Here is a 19,183-nt window from a genome sequence, read left to right on the forward strand (position 1 = left end):
CGTCGCCCGACCCCCGCCAGTTCCCCTCCGTTTCTCTGCACAAGTACATTCGTCGCACTACTGTAGGAAATAATGGTAATACTGTGCTATGGGGCATAATTAAAGGGCAAGTAGCATCACAAAATGTGAACTTTAACTTGAAAACTGTGGAAGAATTATTTAGAAAGGAAACAAATGCTATAAGTCTGGATATGTTTAGTGACGTTTGGAGAAAGACGCGAGAACATGAGGAAAAATATATTCAATTAGAACCAACAGTGAAGTAGAAGATTACGATTATGATTAAATAGATTCTTTTTCTTCTCTATAGATACTGCTTTCTGAATTGGTGGTAAATGTTAAAACTGTTAAACTGTTATGACGATTCAAAAGTGCTTCTAGAAGAAGTCTAATTGTATAAATGTTTGAGTTTGAGTTTAAAACCAATAGTGTGAAAATTATACAATAAACATGTAACACATATTTGTTAGCGCGTATTGGTAGGTATTACGTACTTACTACAAATATAATATTTCTTAGTTAATATCTTTACTCGACCAAAGTCAGGAATTTAATTATTATTTGATAATTGAATGATTATTAATTCTTTTATCCAATTGATTATTATTAGAATAAATAATTAACTTCATCAATTGATTTACTTTTAAATTATAATTTTAAAGGTAAATTATGAGAGCTTTCATAAGTAATTATATTTGCATATATAGACCCATTTTACAATTCAAGTCTAAAATGAAACTAGAGTCGCATTTATTTTTGAACATACTGTAAGTGAAATTGCATAAGTGTGAGTACTGTGAACATGCCAGCTTTCCCTAACTGACCGATAAAGGAATGAAGTTTCAGCCGGCAGTCTGAAAGGACGTACGATTCGAGCCCGACGTCCGTAAGAAGCAATCGCGACCGCGACCTACCTAGTCTTATCTCTTATCACATTTAAAATGATACATCGTATTACCTCACGAGTGCTATGATAAACATTTTACACACGATAAACTCTCCTTATACGGATTTATTTCATGTTAATTATTAGTCACAGCTAATTCAGATACAAATTGTCAAAATAATGCACTTTTTTAATGAGTTAAATACTAGTGTACAGTTTAGTTTAAGGTGAAATAGTGATTTTATAATTCTGCGAAATGAAGTGCGTCGTGCTATTCTTGCTGATAGTGTGTACTGTCAAATGTGACCGACTTTGTTCTAAGGATGAGAGTTTGGATATAAGTGAGGGAGTTAAGTATGAAAATGAATCAATAATTTTCAATGGAATCGAATACCCCAAAGGTAAATGGTACGACTTCATGGAAGATGGAAACATGACAACATTTGGGTGTCCATGTATTGGACGATTGTGTTTGTGGAGGTGTTGTGATCCAGGTCAAGCCTTTCTTAACCGATCCTGTGCTGATATGAACATACCAGAAATAAATCCCTTCAACCCACCTGTGTTTAAAGGAACTCAGCCAACAAATATATCTGCCCTTGAACGTTTCTTCTACATGTACAAAATATCCTGTGAGAAATATCTTGTGCCCTCCAATTTCATGGAAGAAGAAATATATATTCAGGAGGTTTGTACTTTTCAGATATGTGATATTTGTATCAACATGTATCAAAAAATATTTAATAATAATTTTTATAAAAATGTACATTGCCTGAATTATTCTCTATTAGGTATGGTGACTGACTCTATCGTCTTATCATCATTGTTAAGTACCTACACTTAAGTGACTGAAAAAATAAAGGATTCGAATCCGTGTTTTTCGCAGAACCGTATGACCGACCACTCAACATTTATACATATAATTTTCAACAGTGGCAAATAATGGGGTAGTTAAAAAATCTATTTGAGCTTTTGACGATTCAAAAGCTCTTCTAAAGGTAGTCTCTAGTTTGAGTTTAAACTTTAAATATTAATTGTAACGACCGAATAGGTAACTAATATCTATTCTTATAATGTGACTCAATCATTCAGTAATAATCGGAAGTGTCTATAAACTTTTTCATACATAGGTAAAGCAAAAAAATATTACCGCATCTTTCTAACAAACAAAATTCAAGATAAGATGCGATTATTGGAACAAATCGTTCATCACGTCATTTCATTCCACAATAATATTTACATTTGAGACGCTTAAAAATATATTGTTTTAAGTGGTGTTTTGAAAGGAAGGATCTAAAAACAGAACTTAAGGAAGTTTTTAGGTGTGAGCAAACTTTATGTGCATTCCTTGTAATTTTGGAAAACAAAGTATGTTTTAAAGCTTGTAAATTAATAATTGTTATAGGTATGTCGTTGTGTTATATAGGTACCTAGGTACCTGAGGCCTGTTTCCTTTTTCTCATCCAGTTCATTACTTTATTTCTGTAGTGTAGTCAATCCTTTCCTTATTGTAGAGGCAGTTGTAGAGGCGCTACTTGTGCACCCCGGAAGCCGTGGGTATCTACTATCTATACAAGATTTCCCCACTTAAAAAAAAGCCCAACTTCTCCGAATGTTCACGATGGTGATCGCTTACCACTAGAAACCCAAATTCGGTTGCAAGTCTAAAAAAACAATAAAAATATTATCTTGAGTCACATATAAAGTCACGTCTATCTTTACGTCTAACTTTTTTTTTTTTTCAAAAAATAATACTTCATACATTTAGAATAATATAGAGTACTAGAGGTCCGCCCCGGCTTCGCCCGTGGTACATATTTGGCAATAAAAGGTAGCCTATGTCCTTTCTCGGGTATCAAAATATCTCCATACCAAATTTCGTGAAAATTGGTTCAGTAGTTTAGGCGTGATTGAGTAACAGACAGACAGACAGACAGAGTTACTTTCGCATTTATAATATTAGTATGGATTACAATTGATTCTTAAATGTTTTCTTTGTGATATAACTAGTCGCATCGCATGACTTCTCCCGTTTGACCCAGGACTACAGGAAGAATTTTCATGACTGGATCTTCAAGAGATTACTTCCTACAAAAGAAGCTAGAAAGCGAGTTTCTAGCTTCTCTTTTAATATAAATTACGTATTTTATGACGTTTACTATAATTAACATTTTCCGAATTTAACACACAATAATTTTTCTACTCTAAACAAATTGAGGAGCGCAATTTGTTTTTCTATTAGCACCTTTCAACCGCAAACAAAGCTATATTGTTTCAAATACTATGACTAATTATACCACTTCATACATGATACATTTCGTCGGTTTCGAATGTGAATTGTGAACACATTCCTGACTTGTATTATAAATATTGACCTTAGTGTCAACAAATACAGCGTTTCAAGGAATATTTGTTTTTAACAAAACGTTTTGTTTCGCACGGCCGCGGCGCGGATACGTGTTTTAAATTAAAATTTTAGTTTTCACACGGAATACCAACAAATGAGTATTAGTTCTAAAATAATAGTGTATGGGATCATGTTTATTATTAATAGAAGGATTTGTTATTGCAACCACATATTGCTTGTTGCTTGACGTTTACCATGTGTCGGAAACAATTCATATTTTTGCTATGTTTTCAGAGCATAAGAGATTTATAACATCCCTCAAGTTTAGACACTATGTGAGAAGAGACTAGGATTTAGATAGATATTAGATATATACACCTAATTCTACAGGTTTCTTTCATACTATCGTAATAACTAATCAGCCATTTATTATGTAGGAACCAACGTTTCATTAAAAGATAAAACAACATTATTTGCATAGCTGTATTTGCATATATGCAATCCAATTAAGATGATGGCAATTATTCAAGCTAATAAACAGGTTAAGTGGAACCTGACAGGTCTAACATAAATTACTGTCATACTGTCAATTTATGTTGGTCATTTCTAGAAGTTATTGTTTACGAAATCCAAAGAAATATAACGAAACATTTTTTATTTATTTATCGCATATTCATATTATTAGGGCAGAAAGATCAACTTCTGCTTTGTATTGGGCTATACACAATGAACAATTAATTTTAAACGATTATTGTTAATGCAATACACACGACTGGCAAACTAATTATGGGAGTCATCATTGCCTAGTATTAAATCCATAAAACCTTACCATACTATAAAAACCATATTACCTATACATATACTTAGGTATATATTTCCAAAATAACGATTTTTGTTCCAGAACGGGACGCTCTATGAAGTATCAATGAACAATCCATTATTGCACTCACCATCAAAGTTCTGTGTTGAAATGATGCAAGATGGTAGCTCACCGACCCCGAGACTGGTGGCTGGAGTCTGTTACCCTGATGAAGTGGAAGACGATAGTGCTGTATTGTATATAGCTTATGGAGTTGGTAAGTGAAATGTTTACATATTTTTCCCCATTGTTCAATGATTATGAAGATCATAAGGTGCTAGAGCTATCCATAGGTTAAATCGGGGATAAGAAGGTTTAGACTGTAAGAAGAAAACATTTTATGTATGTTTTCGTATGGTTCGCTTAAAATTGTACATACTATAACGAAGTTTCCTTTGGTTTAGACAGTGAAATAGTTGGATAGTTTCATTTCTGAGCGTGTTTATTGTAATTTTTATTATTCTTTCTAGGGTGGAAATAATATGCTAGATGAAAGCTTATCCTTAAATTTATGCAGGGCATAATTAGCTACTTATTTATTTTTTAGGAAAATTTCGGAAGTTTTTAAATTAATTTGTTTAAGCAATAAATTAAATGTTCATTTTACTTAAACTCATGATTTATTTATTCATTTAGACACAATTATTCATGAGGCCGTAACTCTGTAGGTAAATACTCATGGGCTGTTTTATTTATTTTATCACCTATTAATGAGATGGCCTGATGATTGGGCTGATGTTGTATAAAAATACTCAAGTATAATAATATGATGTGTGAGTGAATACAACTTTATTTTGATGGCATAAATCTGAACTCTCTTCTCCAATTTTGCAATACATTTAATGTGCAACACTAAAGCACATCTACAATCGGACATTGAACAAATATAAGGAAACCCAGGCAACTGATCAAATTGACTACACAAAGAATAAATCTTACTACTAAATTAGCCAAATTATATCCCCATACTTTACAATATGCAGTGATGTGCTCTGAGGCCAAGGCCCTGGGTTCAAACCACCATAAAATATAAATATGTACTGGGTTTCACATTATCAAATTATTGACTGTTTATAATTCTATATTAAGCAGGCAAACAATTTAATAGACTACACATGCGTCCCTTGTGCGTCCCATTTGTTTATTCATTAATACAAAATCGAGACATTACAGACTGGGACTAATGACATTTGGCAAGAATATATAGAATTCACTGCGGATATAATAATAAAATATGAACTTAACCTAGTTTATATAAATAATTTTAGTGCATCTAGATAATATTTCAAATAAGATTTGCAACCAAATTTCCTTTTCGAAAGACTTCAATGAAACACTGGCGGAATGTTAAATCGTAGAAATTAGCGATACTTTACGATAATTAGCATTTTTGGTAACTTATATTGGCGGAGTTAAGTGCTGGACAAATATTGTGTTATTCAACAAACCGCGAGCAATAAACTTTACGAGCCATTAACGTGAACGCCTATTGGACGACATTACAAGTTCTACTCAAATTAGCTTTGTACGCACCACACATATTGCGTACACTTACATACCTTCATCACGTAATGGAATTTTATTATGTATTTTATCCCATTTATTTACTTATTTGTTTTCGTTCCTCTGCGCGAATTAACTGCTTAATCTATATCTTTTTATGGCACTACTTAAACTCTACTGAGAAATGATATATGAATAAGCATTTCGCTTCTTGTCTAGATGTGTTATCAAACACGAAACATTTTCGAGAGCCACCCTAAAGCACCACTATTTTTCTAATATAATAAATAATAATATACTCTCCTTTTTATGAGTTCCGTAGCAAATGGCAAAAAAAGGAACCCTCGATTCGTCAATCGTCATGTCTGTCTGTTTGTCGTTCCGTATGTCACCTTTTTCCGAAGTGTGCATATATCATGGCATCGCCATATGGTGGACGTTCCATGTACCCGGACTAAGCGGTTCGATTCCACATTCTTCATCCGAACCGCGAGGGACTGGAACGCGCTTCCTGAATCTGTGTTCCCCGACGAGTACAATATGGGGGTCTTCAAGCGAAGAGTGAACCGGTACCACAGATTAGAGAATAGTTCCGGTACCTACTAGGGAAGCGCGTACCATCTTAGACCGCATCTTAGCTTTCCATCAGGCGAGATTGCGGTCAAGCGCTTCCCTATCTAGAGTAAAAAAAAAAAAAAATCATTAGATAGAAAATGTTGTAAAATAGAATTTTTTTTGTAACAAGGATAAAATTGTGCGTAAGTATTCTCAGTGATTGTACCTAATAATAATACAAGCTCAATTTGCAATCTTTTCATAGAAACTTGAAAAGATCTAATGAACGTTGAAAGGATTCTTTGATCAGCATTTCAATACATTATACATACATTATTATGTAGAGTTTGAAGTAGAATATAATATTAGGATCCTACTATTAAGGTAAATTGAAATGCGTATAAACATTAATATTTATTTATTTTTAATAGGATTTATTTAATGTGATGTCTTATACTTATATTAAAGCCTTTCAAAAATAATGTTTTTACTCATTCGTGTTAAAAATGTCGACCCATTTGTCCCCACTGTTATTAAATCCTCCTATTATAAATGACATTCAGTATTATATGCTTTATATTTATTTCATAATATGTTGTTCAGAAATACAATAATATAATTGTTTTTGAATAATTATAAAACTTACATAGTTGCAAATGAAATTCCGCAGAGCAGTTGATTTATGGCGGAAATTATCTATAGCTTACCTTGATCAGGCGGTAAAAAGTGTTGTTTTCTTGTATAAACTAATTTATTCTTTTGTTTACATACCTACTTACATAATAATAAAAAGTTTGTTATTCATTGAGATATTGAGTTTTATAAAGAGGTCAAGCTTTACTCTTTTGAAAAAAATTATTCGATCTGTATCTAAAGTTTCTGTAGGTAACCTGTAACACTAAAAGTTACTACTATTTTTAATGGTTTCCAATCACGTTAAGTCAACTATTATGGAATATTTCTCACGGTTATTGAAAAGAGCACATGATAACCAATTCCGATTTGAATATGGACTGAACAGGCAGCTGAATGCAACTTTACTTGTTTTAAAAAATTACCTACGACTAGAATAATTGGGATTTCAGTAGATATTACGAAGCAGAAGAATGATGGTAGTGGTGAAAAACCAAAAATCCTACTTGTATTTATTACTTTTCAGTTTTATTTATCACTGTAATTCGTAATGCATGCATTAAACATTAAACTGCTAATGTACTGTTAATTGGACCCCGCATTTAACTATAAATATTTTGTTATTTGTAGTTAGGTCAAAGAAAATTTCCGTAATAATAATGCTACGAGTATGTGCTACGAGCTTTTGCAGTACTTTTACATACTTATTCTAAAAATTGTAGTAACAATAAATAAATACATATATACAATTCAACGTTAACATTAGTGAGAGATTGTTTCCTTTTGTTTTATTTTCAAAGATTATATTCCATTTACTCAAAACTAAACAGTAATTTGTATTAAAATACTTTTGTTCTTAGATTTTAAGTAGAAAAAGTTCACGACGGAAATATTCTATTATCAGCAGCATTTTATAATTAATTGTTTCTTTTAGGTCTCATGCTGTCGGTACCATTTCTACTGGCGACGTTCTTTGTCTACGCCTTCATCCATGAGCTCCGAAACCTGCACGGCATGTGTCTGATGGCTTACTGCGCGGGTCTCATCGTTGCCTATATATTCCTCGCGTATTTGAAAATGCATACAGGCAAAATCGGTGTAGCTATGACTGGATGCTACGTGATTGGTGAGTTATAACTTATATCTTAATAAGAGAGTAATGTTAACTTATAATTATCTATTGAAGCGAAACGCATTGACAGTAAAATTTCTAGGTCGTGTCATGGCTATCCTGTGGCTATATTATACCGTCAAGCCATGGAGTATGGCAACGATTTTGGTATCTTTAAATCTTGCCAAAGAAGTTTCACTTCTGACACGTGTGCTCGGCACGCAAGCTCTTTTATAAACCAACAATATACCTCAATAATACAAGTCAATATTCAACAACTCTCATTAAAAATGTTATACAAGAAGATAAAAAAAACAACAAGGGGATTAAACGGAATAGTTTAAATAAATATGGGTCACAGTAATGTAGATATAGGTACAAAGTTATTAATTTGTTGGTAGAAAGTATTCAACACGCTAGCCTCGTTCCGCGCACGCTATGTCGAAATAAAAATCTGATTTAACATATTACATACGACAATGGACTTTCCTCGGACATTTATGTAGCTTCCAATGCAGTTTTAACTGTTTATTTGTAGGTGCATTGGGTTTAGGGCTTAGGCACAGACTAATAATAATATATGTACTACGTATACAAGTTTAGGTAATAGCAGTGTTCTGTGATATATTTGAACAGTTTAACTTCGTATTATTTATTAATTTAAACGACTTAATTTAAATAAATAGATACAAAGATATTAGATACTTACTGAACTTAAACCTAAACCTACCTATTGGTAACACTGCACAAATATCCATATAACGATTTATGAGCACTGAAACTGTTTAAAATCAACAAAAAAAAATGATATATATTTGATTTAGGAGCCTAAATTAATATGTATAATCGCTTGCTAAATATTCTAAGCCCTGCCCAGAAACATTAACGTAATAGGTTAACAAATGTATTGTCCTGGAGTCATTAGCTCTGATATCACCCTAATTTAATTAACCAAAAAATTGGGTGTGTTTCCATGATGATATGTCCCCTAATTCAAATTTGATCATGGTAAACAATTTTATTTGTCGAGTAATTAATTTTAATTTCAAATGTAACACGAGCGCTTGGAACGAAATCTTCAGCTCTGATTAATTACCATACATATAATATGATAACGATGATTAAGCATTAGTTATTGCCATGTTTTATAGCTTTAGCTTTTCCCAGTCATGTAATTATAATATCTGCTTTAGTATTTTCTAGTGTTGGATTGGTTGGTTGGTTGGATTTTACGCGAGAAGGTATTATAGGTACATTTAGTATTAAAGACTTTTTAACTTTTTAATGTCTCCCCGTGACCACGCTCGCTGTAAAGTGTTCGAAACGTCGCGTCGGGAAAATAATATAATAAATAAATGAAAAAATCGCGTTTAAAATCCGTTAAAAAATTATTTAATTTCTAAATACATATACTTATCTGCTTTGCTCATATTGCACGCCTCATAAGCGAAGCGTTGAGGTGGGTACTATAACTGTCACTTCGCGCAAAACATCTGATTTTTCAAACTTAAAATGTCTTTATGTATCATACATTGCACTTGTAAGATAATACATACACACATATATTAAGAAAAAACACTATTTTTAACATTCATGATATTTTTGATGTCATTTTTGTTATTTAAAGTAGTTAAAAAAAGTTCTGTCTTGGACGTCCGTATGTCTGTATGTGCGGAGGATTTTCTTGTTAACACGATAGCGACCGAAATACTTTACTAATCGAGTCTTTTTTTTTCTCTTACGCTTGAGTATGCTCAGGAATAGAACCCTTTCATTTTTCAGGGTCTGATTCAATGTGGTTTAATTGTTAAAAATAATAATAAATAAATAATTATTAAAAAAAAAATATGAGGCGTGCACTTTTGGATTTTCCAAACTATTTTTTTCTCTTACGCTTGAGTATGCTCAGGAATAGAACCCTTTCATTTTTCAGGGTCTGATTCGATGTGGTTTAATTGTTAAAAATAATAATAAATAAATAATTATTAAAAAAAAATATGAGGCGTGCACTTTTGGATTTTCCAAACTATTATTGCTATTGTAATTATTATCTATAATCATGATAGTTATGAACTTAATTATAGTAAATGTAGAGTCTGTGATATTAAAAGCTAGCGTAAACTTCAAATAACTTTTTATGCAGATAGAATAAGATCCTTAGATGGGATCTCTCGATACTGAAAGAGAGTACCGCAATGCCTACATACAAACACGTAACTTATTCAAAGTAAACTATGTACGGTGTACCTATATAACCGACATTACTTTTTTTTGGTTCAAAAAATTAAATATCTTTGTATATAATATTTTTTAAAGACAATAATTGTATAATTGATACGTACAAGTTATTTCTTAGAACTCTGTAAGACTGCTATTTTTGTGAAAATGTACATCTTAAATACAAGAAAAATCTTCCACAAGACTAGTAATATTATATAGAAAAAACGGGCTGAAATATCATGCAAGTTATTTACCGGTTTACCGCGGGGTATTCCTAGTTTACCAGAAAGTTGATTTAGATTCGTCATTGAACTATTAAATATAAATAAAATTGTATTGTTGTTTCAATAAATAAATAAAATATATAGGTCAAGAATCTCAAAGAATCTGATGATTGACGTCGGGTGTTCTGCAGAATACGACGTACGACAGCCGAAAGGTTGAAACTTTGAAAGATAACAAACCTTTAGTTTTATTTATATTTTACAATATTTCTTTGAAAAACGGGAAGCGGGATAATACTATTTGATCGTGAATCGTGAATTCTCTATAAATATACCTACATAATACTTATATACGTACTGAGGTTTATTTTTTGATGAGATAGCCTTGATTTGTTTATAACATAGTCAGTCTATAAATGTTTTAACTAGAAATCATTTTTTTCAGCCTTCATCGTGTACTATGCATTTCAGTCAAGTTTCTTCTGGCTCAACATTATGTGTTTTGATATATGGAGAACTTTTCGGTAAGAACATGTTAAATTAAACAAAGTATGAATTATTTTTTGCAATTTAAAGAAGAGTAAAAGAAGAGTACTTAAATCAATGATTATAATAATAATCAGTAGGTATTATTTTGGTGTAATCGAACGTGTGCTTTGTATTTTGACTGGGTTAAAAATTTAATTATATATTCATAGGCGTAATGTGAATTGCAGAACTGTGACACCAACGACATTCGGCTTCCATCCTGACTCGTAGGTCTATACCGTACTTTAGAATACTTGTAGTGTACCCAGCATGATCTGTTGTCCTCAGCAATAACTTTTTAGTTATGAAGGGAATAGATTAAATAATTAGGGAGATTATTATCGTATTTATTATAAAGTGAACTATTTTTTTTAATACTTTAGAAAATTAGGATATTCTGAACGATACTCCTTACAAGAAAATGCCTAAGCATGCCAAATATACATATAGCATGATTACATTGTAAGCTGTCGTAAATAACTGTGCAACAATCATAAAGACTGGCATGTACAATATTTATTATGCACAATTCGTAAGTGAACTAATTACCTATATACGATAATATGTACATGTATTTGTTTATTTCTGTTTATTGCTTACTAAAGGATTGGTGGAATCACATCCTCACAGATAACTCAAAGGTAAAAGGCAACAACCTTTATGATTACATAATAAAAGAAAAGTAATTAATTATTATGTACCTACTTACCTCATGAATTTGACGAATTATGTAGATACGTCACCATAACTATTATTTGCATGCTTCTTTGGCGAATTATGTGTTAAATGTTGATTTGATCGTTGAGAATCTTTTATTAGATTATACATTTACATATTTGAAATTATTTAAAAACGATTAAAACTTTCCGATGATAAAAATGGCTATATTTTTGGGAAGGAATTCGCAGTAGAAAGTTATATGCTGTATCTCTAGACCCAAGTATGATTATGGTAGTGGATAACTGTAGATATAATTATCTATATCAAACATATTTTTTTATGCGTGTCTTATGTGTGTAAACACATTTTCTGATTCACTTTATTGATTTTACAGTGGATATAGGGGCAGTTCAAATAAAAGGCGAGAGAAGAAACGCTTTGCAATGTACGGGGCCTACGCGTGGGGTGTTCCAATAATTTTGACCATCATTACCATCGCTATGCAGTTTAGTGAGAATCTTCCATCAAACGTAATTACCCCAGGCTTTGGAAGTAGGAAATGCTGGTTTGAAAGTAAGTAACAGAAAATCATTTAGGTCAATATTGAATATGTACCTACATAGTTCCAGATAAAAGGACTTTAAAGTTTCGTTTACTATTTGGTTAGTGACAAATTAGGTACTTATGTGTTTTATGAACTTGATTTTTAATTTCCAAAGCATTGCTTAAAAACTGTTTGCCAACGTGGTACCGACTAGGAATGTGCTCTATAGAGCACCGGGCTCCTCAACTGTAATAATTATTACTGGGAATACGCGAAAGAACCTCTGTGAGAAACGTCTCTCTTTTTAAAGATCTCTACATATAAAATGTACCTACTGTACAAACATTCTACCAATGAATTATTTGATTGTGTAGTGGGTAATACGTAAATTGTAACTTTAGTTTTAGTTCTATTCCAAGTACATTGTACACAGGTAATACATGTATGTATATAATTATTATGCACATCAAGAAAATGAATTTATCATCGGATACTTAATACCTCGTATCTCGTATGTCGTATACCAATGATTGAGTGCAACAACTGATGCACGTATCAATTAAACTTTGACAAGATTGTTTGTTATATTATATTGTTAGGTATGATTTAATTTTTATAGAGCTTCTTAATCGGCTCATAGCTGTAGAAACTACTTTCCTAATTGATGATTTTACATTTTTTGATATAAAGCGGTTCTCAATGTCTATGAATGAATGTTTACTTTGATTTTTTCAGATTGGATAAGCGAGTTGGTTTATTTTTTCACCCCCGTGTTTGTGCTAGTAGTATGTAACGTGGCGTTCTTCGCAATCACTGCGTATAGAATCCGCTCTATCCGACAAGAAACCGCGATTCTGAAAGGTGCCGAGTCAGCTAGAAGTGACAAGCTGATAAAGGATAAACAAAGGTGATATACTTACATATATAAATATAGTACTTATATTAGGTATATATCTATATTTATAAACGGTATATATATTTGTAAACGGATCTCGCAGAGTTGTTTTTTAATGTTAGTTAGGTACTTGTTAAAAGTATGTATAGAGGCTCTATAATAAATTCCAACCACTGTTGCCTGAAAATATAGGGGAATTAGTTTGTATTTCACGTTATTTGCAATTTGGGTCATTTTCTAAGAGCAGAATGTGCACAACAGACAGACTAAGTCAAAATTCTGTTTTAATAAATATTTATCAGCATACCTCTTAAGTAAACAAAAAAATATTTAAACATATTATAGCACATTGTACCTACACACAATATATTCTGGTTATGGCTTCGATGTATATTTTTATCACACGTATTTATATATTTATTAACACGATATGTATATTATTTATTTTTTAAAATAGATATTACTATTTATTATTTTATTTATTATATTATTTATACTTTTTATATTTATTTATTTATTAGATATATATATATACCTTTATTGAATTTTAGCATTAGATCGTTTTTATAATTAGGTGTCGCTGAAAATCAGCTCTGCAATGAAGGCCTATGCTTTTCATTGTAAAATGCTGAGCGGCAATCCTTTTAGCATGTAGGTTGTTAGATTAAGTAGATTGTAAGTAGGGTCAACCGGGGCAAATGCAACTAAAAAATAACAAGTTTCAAGTTTGATCGGTTGCAGTTATCTCCTTTTATATTTGGTCATTTATTTGACCCATTTAGTGGTTTTTGTATTTATTCAAGATTATTTTCAACCAATCAAGCAATACAGTAGTCTTATAAATAACTGGTAGTGAGAATATTTCCTAAAATTGGTAGAAAAAGTTACATTAACCCCTAGTCGGGGGTAAATGCAACTAACTGCCATAGCTCTTCTTCTATTTCATATAAAACAACGAATATAGAATATATTTATGAGATTTCATGTTATTCATAGGATTTTGAACTGGATTACCGTGTAGCAAGGACGAGTTTTCAGGAAAAATCTTATTTTTCTGATTGTGGGGCAAATGCAACTATTTGTTAGAGAATTAGTGTGGGGAATGCAAAAAACTTATTCATCGATATATTTTTATTATTCTATATATATATATACAATAACGTTATCTATACAATAACGTTGCGATCGTAGATGGCGCCGCATTATTTAGAGGAAAAACTCATGTACCTACTTTGATTTACCACTTTAAATCGCAAAAAAAATAACAGTGTACTACCTACTAAGTCAATTTTAGTTTTTGGTCAGAACAAATAATATTCTTCGTGTTAAATATCGTTTTTAGTTACTTATATTCTTTAACCACGCTTTATCTAATTTGAATTTTACTTATGAACCCGTCTCTGGGTATAATATCGAAGAAATAATCGATGGTTCTTCTTTAATTAATCATAAAGAAAGTATATTTTGACTACCAAGAAGGATACATAATAAAAATATCGACACTGTCACATCACTAGTGTTTTTAGTTTCATACAAAAATATAAGGGGCTATTGTAACTAACCTCACAGTTGCAATAACCCCACAGTGAAATTTTCATGAGGCAATTGTAACTGCATCAATAACACAAAATAGAGTCAACTAACGCACTAAAAATATAAATGAAATAAGCTTAACGGCTTGTGATAATCGTGTCCAATCAAAAACACCTGCAAAAAATCACTCCTAAACAATATTTTTGTCTGCAAAACTCGACACCTGTTTTTACGCACACCAACTTCAAAATAGCGGTTTGACACAATGGCCTATCAATCAAATAGTTTTCATCGTAGGGGCACCATCTATTACTTGTAAGATTTATTAGTCGTTGAGTTATTGAATCATAGGTGGCGATTTATTACAACAACTCTAATAAATTAGTTATGATAACTAGTTGCAATAGCCCCATAGTTGCATTTGCCCCGGTTGACCTACATAAATTGTTAATTTTTTAATATTGCCTACCTGCTAATAAAGAGTTTATTATTATTATTTTATTATTACTAAAATTACAAAAATCTATAATTTAAATTCTCATCTCGTTCTTAATTTCAATCTTCTTCAATTTATGTTGTGGGTTAATAATACTATAATTATTATAGTATTATTATGTATTTGTTTTAGATTCGGCTTGTACTTAAAATTGTTCGTGGTGATGGGTGTAAATTGGTCTGTAGAAGTGATCAGCTTCGCTGTGGGTGGCTCCAATTGGTACTGGATACTGGTTGATCTCTCCAACATAGCTCTGGGAATTTATATCTTTTTCATATTCGTTTGGAAGAAGAAGGTCCGCAATTTGGTAATTAAGAAGTAAGTGAATAGAAAATCATATGATTTAATAATAAATAGGTATTTACAATATGCAGGTGGAATGTGGTGGATAAAATATTATGAATAAGGTAGATATAACGATAATTGTTACTCCTGTTTGAATGAAGTATTAGGTAAAAGTTTAGCCAAAAGCCCAAACCACAGCCCAAACCACTGGACGTATCGGGTTGAAATTTGGCATGCAGGTAGATGTCAGTAGGCAGTAGTATATGTACGTAGGCGTCCCCTAAGAAAGGATTTTAGAAAATTCATCCCCTAAAGGGGTAAAATAGAGGATGAAAACTTATGTACCATGAAAATTAATCTTTTCCACGCAAGCAAAGCTGCGGGCAACAGCTAGTATAAAATATAATCGCGAATAAAATTTGCTTTATTATAACCAATCCTTTGAAGATTTATTTTGCCGCATCTCTATCGTTGAATCTCTATCGTTTTTAGATCAAAGACCCAACGAATTTATCGATTTCCAAAACCACTTTTAGAATAATTATGGTTGTAACTCGTTTGCATCTATCGTGTAATCTGTAACGTAATTAGAATTTTGTGTATAATTACGCAGTTCTTTGATTTTTAGAACACGAAATTAACTGCTTTTAGTTCCTTTATTCTCCGCGATAAACCTAGAACAAACGGAGCTCAAATGTATTTTATTTATAAGTTGGTAGAAAGTTAGTAAAAATGGGCCAATGACTTAATATGAACTGGTAAGAATTCTCAAAAACGAGTAGGTACCTAATTGATAGAAGCAAAACTCGAACTACTTTTGTCAAATACATAATATGTATTTTCATCGGTCACAGGCGCTAACGCCCCTGATAAAAATTTCAATATAAAAAAAAAATTTCGATATAATATTATATTGTATTAGCGTAGTACATAGTAACTCAATGGCTTACCAATCCTTAATCTAAGCTCAACGGTATTAGCGTATTCGGTATAGCCAGTATGATAATTAATAATTATTATCTGTGGTATAGCGTATTGCGTGATTGGACATTCTTAATTTACTATTTCAGAATGGCACAACAATGGAACAATTTTCGGAAAACACAAGAGGAGAATTTTAGTTTAAATGCTTGATGTGTGGGGGCTTTGAGTATTGTATGAATTAGCAGGGTTACGATATGTGATTTTTAGAAATAAAATATCCTATAATATAATGATAAAATTTACTTGATCTCTTTTTAATATATTTTTAGCGCCTCTTTTGTACCTAATTTTGATTATTGCTCAATTCTTATAACTGTGTTATGTTAAAATATATGACTGATTATTGTTACATTATAATACCTAATAGAAAGTTGAATTTTAAACAGTTTTTTATTTTTGATCCGAAAACAAAATGGTGTATGGTACCTAGTTAATGCCTAGTTAGCTCATATTTGGTTTTTCCATTTAACTTAGATTATTTAAATTAGTCATCCTCATAATTGAGAACATAAAAGTATAGGTACCTACCTATATGCTCACAGAGTTTTTATATAAAGCTAATTGAATCGAACGAATTCTCACTAGTTGGTTTCAAAAAATTAAACTAAATGCCTTCTACTTAGATTACCAAAAGCTTTCAGAAAATCTGCTGCTGACGGTTACCATACTTTAATGATACACTTTTATTAACCATTGAACAAGTTATCTGCCTAGACGAGTACACAATAATTGACAAAATGACACATGAACATGACAAAATGGACTTGGCTTGCGGACCATATCCTTTATCATGGATTTCAAGGAGAAAATAAATTATTTTCTCCAATAAGACAAGTGCCGTAGATCTAAATAGAACTAATTACGATTTATTTTACCCTACAGATGGCAGAAAATGCGTGGTATTCGTACAGCAGAGTCAAGCACAGGCAGATGGATGTCAAGCACGGTTCCAACCGAAGATACGCGTATTTCTAATGATGATTCGGCTATTAGGTTGAAGGAAATACATTAGAAAAGTTAGTACCTTCGTAGGGCTTGTATTGTTTAAAAAATATGTAGATATATTTATAAAATATTTGAATGATATAAAGGTTAAATATCCAATATTCGTATTCCATAATTGTTGCAGGATCTAAAATTTCCGTAGTTACGTTATTAAAAAATAAAAGTTTTGATTTTCATTTGCTGTTCAACTTTTTCAGGTCCAAGTTTAAGAAAATTTCAACACAATACATCACAACAAACGAAAACTATCCACCAATAGAATAAATACGAGTCTTTAGTAAATGTTACTAGTCATATTGTAGCTTATTTTTAAAGTGAAACTTTTATTACATCGTCTCAAACTTTTTGGTCTGTGTAGCGCATGTCGCGTGACGGTCGGCTGCCGAGTACTCAGAGCAATATAGGTTTATTGCTCTGAGGCCGAGTAGGTATAAAGCAGTGTTCGGAAAGTTTCACTTTTACCGTGGTTTCATAAAACCACACAACATTTTTTATGAAACACTCGTGTCTTAGAAATAAATAAAAAAAACTGAATGTTTCCAGTGGTATTTGTGCATTTATGTATTAGTTAAGATTTCAATATTACTAAGGTTGTAGGTATTGTATGTTTAGACATAGGCATTAGGTAGATACATACCCCTTATTAAATAAATTAGTTTAGATACTTAAATATAATAGATACATGGATATTTTTGTAATGTATAGTTTATCTCTTAATTATTAAGTCAAAATCTACACTATATTATTATTGCTATATAAACCTGAATATTTTCTATTCGTTGGTTTGATCGCGCTATAATCACAGAAAATGCTGGACCTATTTCAAAAACGCGCCTTCCCCGTTATATACGTGATCCCTGACCACAGGCGCGCGGTTGCACCCGTGTTATAGGATAAAATTAAAACAGTATGTATACTTACATAGTAGGTACCTATATACCTGGAGTGGCCAAAAATATTATTCTGTGAAGGGAGCTAAGATTGAAAAATAGTAGAAGTACCTTATAGTGATTAGTGTGTGACCCTATCGGAAATTTCCAAAAATTATGCAAAACGTTTGTGCAGACCTTTTCAAATAAGACTAATAACTTATAACGTATCAATAGGATACAACAACAATGACTAGGAATAATTGACATAGAAAAATCCCAAATTGTCGAAGCAAAATAGACCGTGATGAAACCGTATATTACCTAGATGCTCTGTGGATGAATCATGAAACTATCCAAAACTACCATTGAGGTATTACGTATTAGTACGTAGTATTAGTACGTAGTACATGGTACCTCAATGATAACTACCAACATGTAACTCAGGCCCCGGAACCACAGACACAATAGAAAATCTATTGTGTCTGGGACCGATCGGGCCGCTTGGGGCTCAATGGGGTAATAGGTAATATAATATATTTTGAGATTGTTAATTATTCCCACAGAACAGTAAAAACAATTTTTTTTACTGTTCTGTATTTATTCCTAAACATAATTTTGGCATAGCTTTACAATTTAGGTAACGTTAATATAAAACTTTATTGTCATTTGAATAGTAAAATAAAAATATTATTAAATTAGCATTGTTGTCATTTAAATACCTAACATACCTTTACTATTTACCCCTTTATGGTCTAAGAGCCCGTGGGAGATCGTCCTTCGCCGATCTGATAACCAGATGAGACGTATTTTTTATTAAATATTTTTTATAAACAAAATATTATATGCCTATAATTGCAGGCCTATCGAAAAGTGGTCACGGCTATTTTTAATTAAATTAACTTTTATCGATTTTTTTTCATCACCTTCATACTTTTGATAACCAAATGAAATTTATTCGACTGATAGTTTTTGATACACAGAATATTCCTAGGTATGCTTTTTTTTTCACCTAAGTAAGTCAATTACCTGTTTACACCTGCTTG

At 31.7% G+C, this 19,183-nt stretch overlaps 1 protein-coding gene across 2 annotated transcripts; it reads left to right on the forward strand.

Annotated features, from left to right (window-relative positions):
• Positions 1–870: 870 nt before the first annotated feature.
• On the forward strand, positions 871–17,651 carry LOC149903520 (G protein-coupled receptor Mth2-like). 2 transcript variants are annotated; one of them, XM_090108688.1, is made up of 9 exons: positions 871–1,574; positions 4,135–4,309; positions 7,718–7,909; positions 10,784–10,862; positions 11,921–12,099; positions 12,806–12,977; positions 15,127–15,312; positions 17,146–17,279; positions 17,466–17,651. In XM_090108688.1, exons 1-8 carry the CDS (start codon positions 1,143–1,145, stop codon positions 17,273–17,275), a joined length of 1,545 nt encoding a protein of 514 aa, XP_089964814.1. In that variant the 5' UTR covers positions 871–1,142; the 3' UTR covers positions 17,276–17,279; positions 17,466–17,651. The 2 variants fall into 2 exon arrangements, with proteins under 2 accessions (XP_089964814.1, XP_089964815.1); XM_090108689.1 differs by lacking the exons at positions 17,146–17,279; positions 17,466–17,651 and adding an exon at positions 16,350–16,471.
• The last annotated feature ends 1,532 nt before the right edge of the window (positions 17,652–19,183 follow it).

The sequence above is a fragment of the Colias eurytheme genome, chromosome 13 (genome assembly GCF_061535395.1).
Source record: "Colias eurytheme isolate Ceu_HAF_F1 chromosome 13, ilColEury1 Martin Lab GWU primary, whole genome shotgun sequence".
Lineage (NCBI taxonomy): Eukaryota > Metazoa > Arthropoda > Insecta > Lepidoptera > Pieridae > Colias > Colias eurytheme.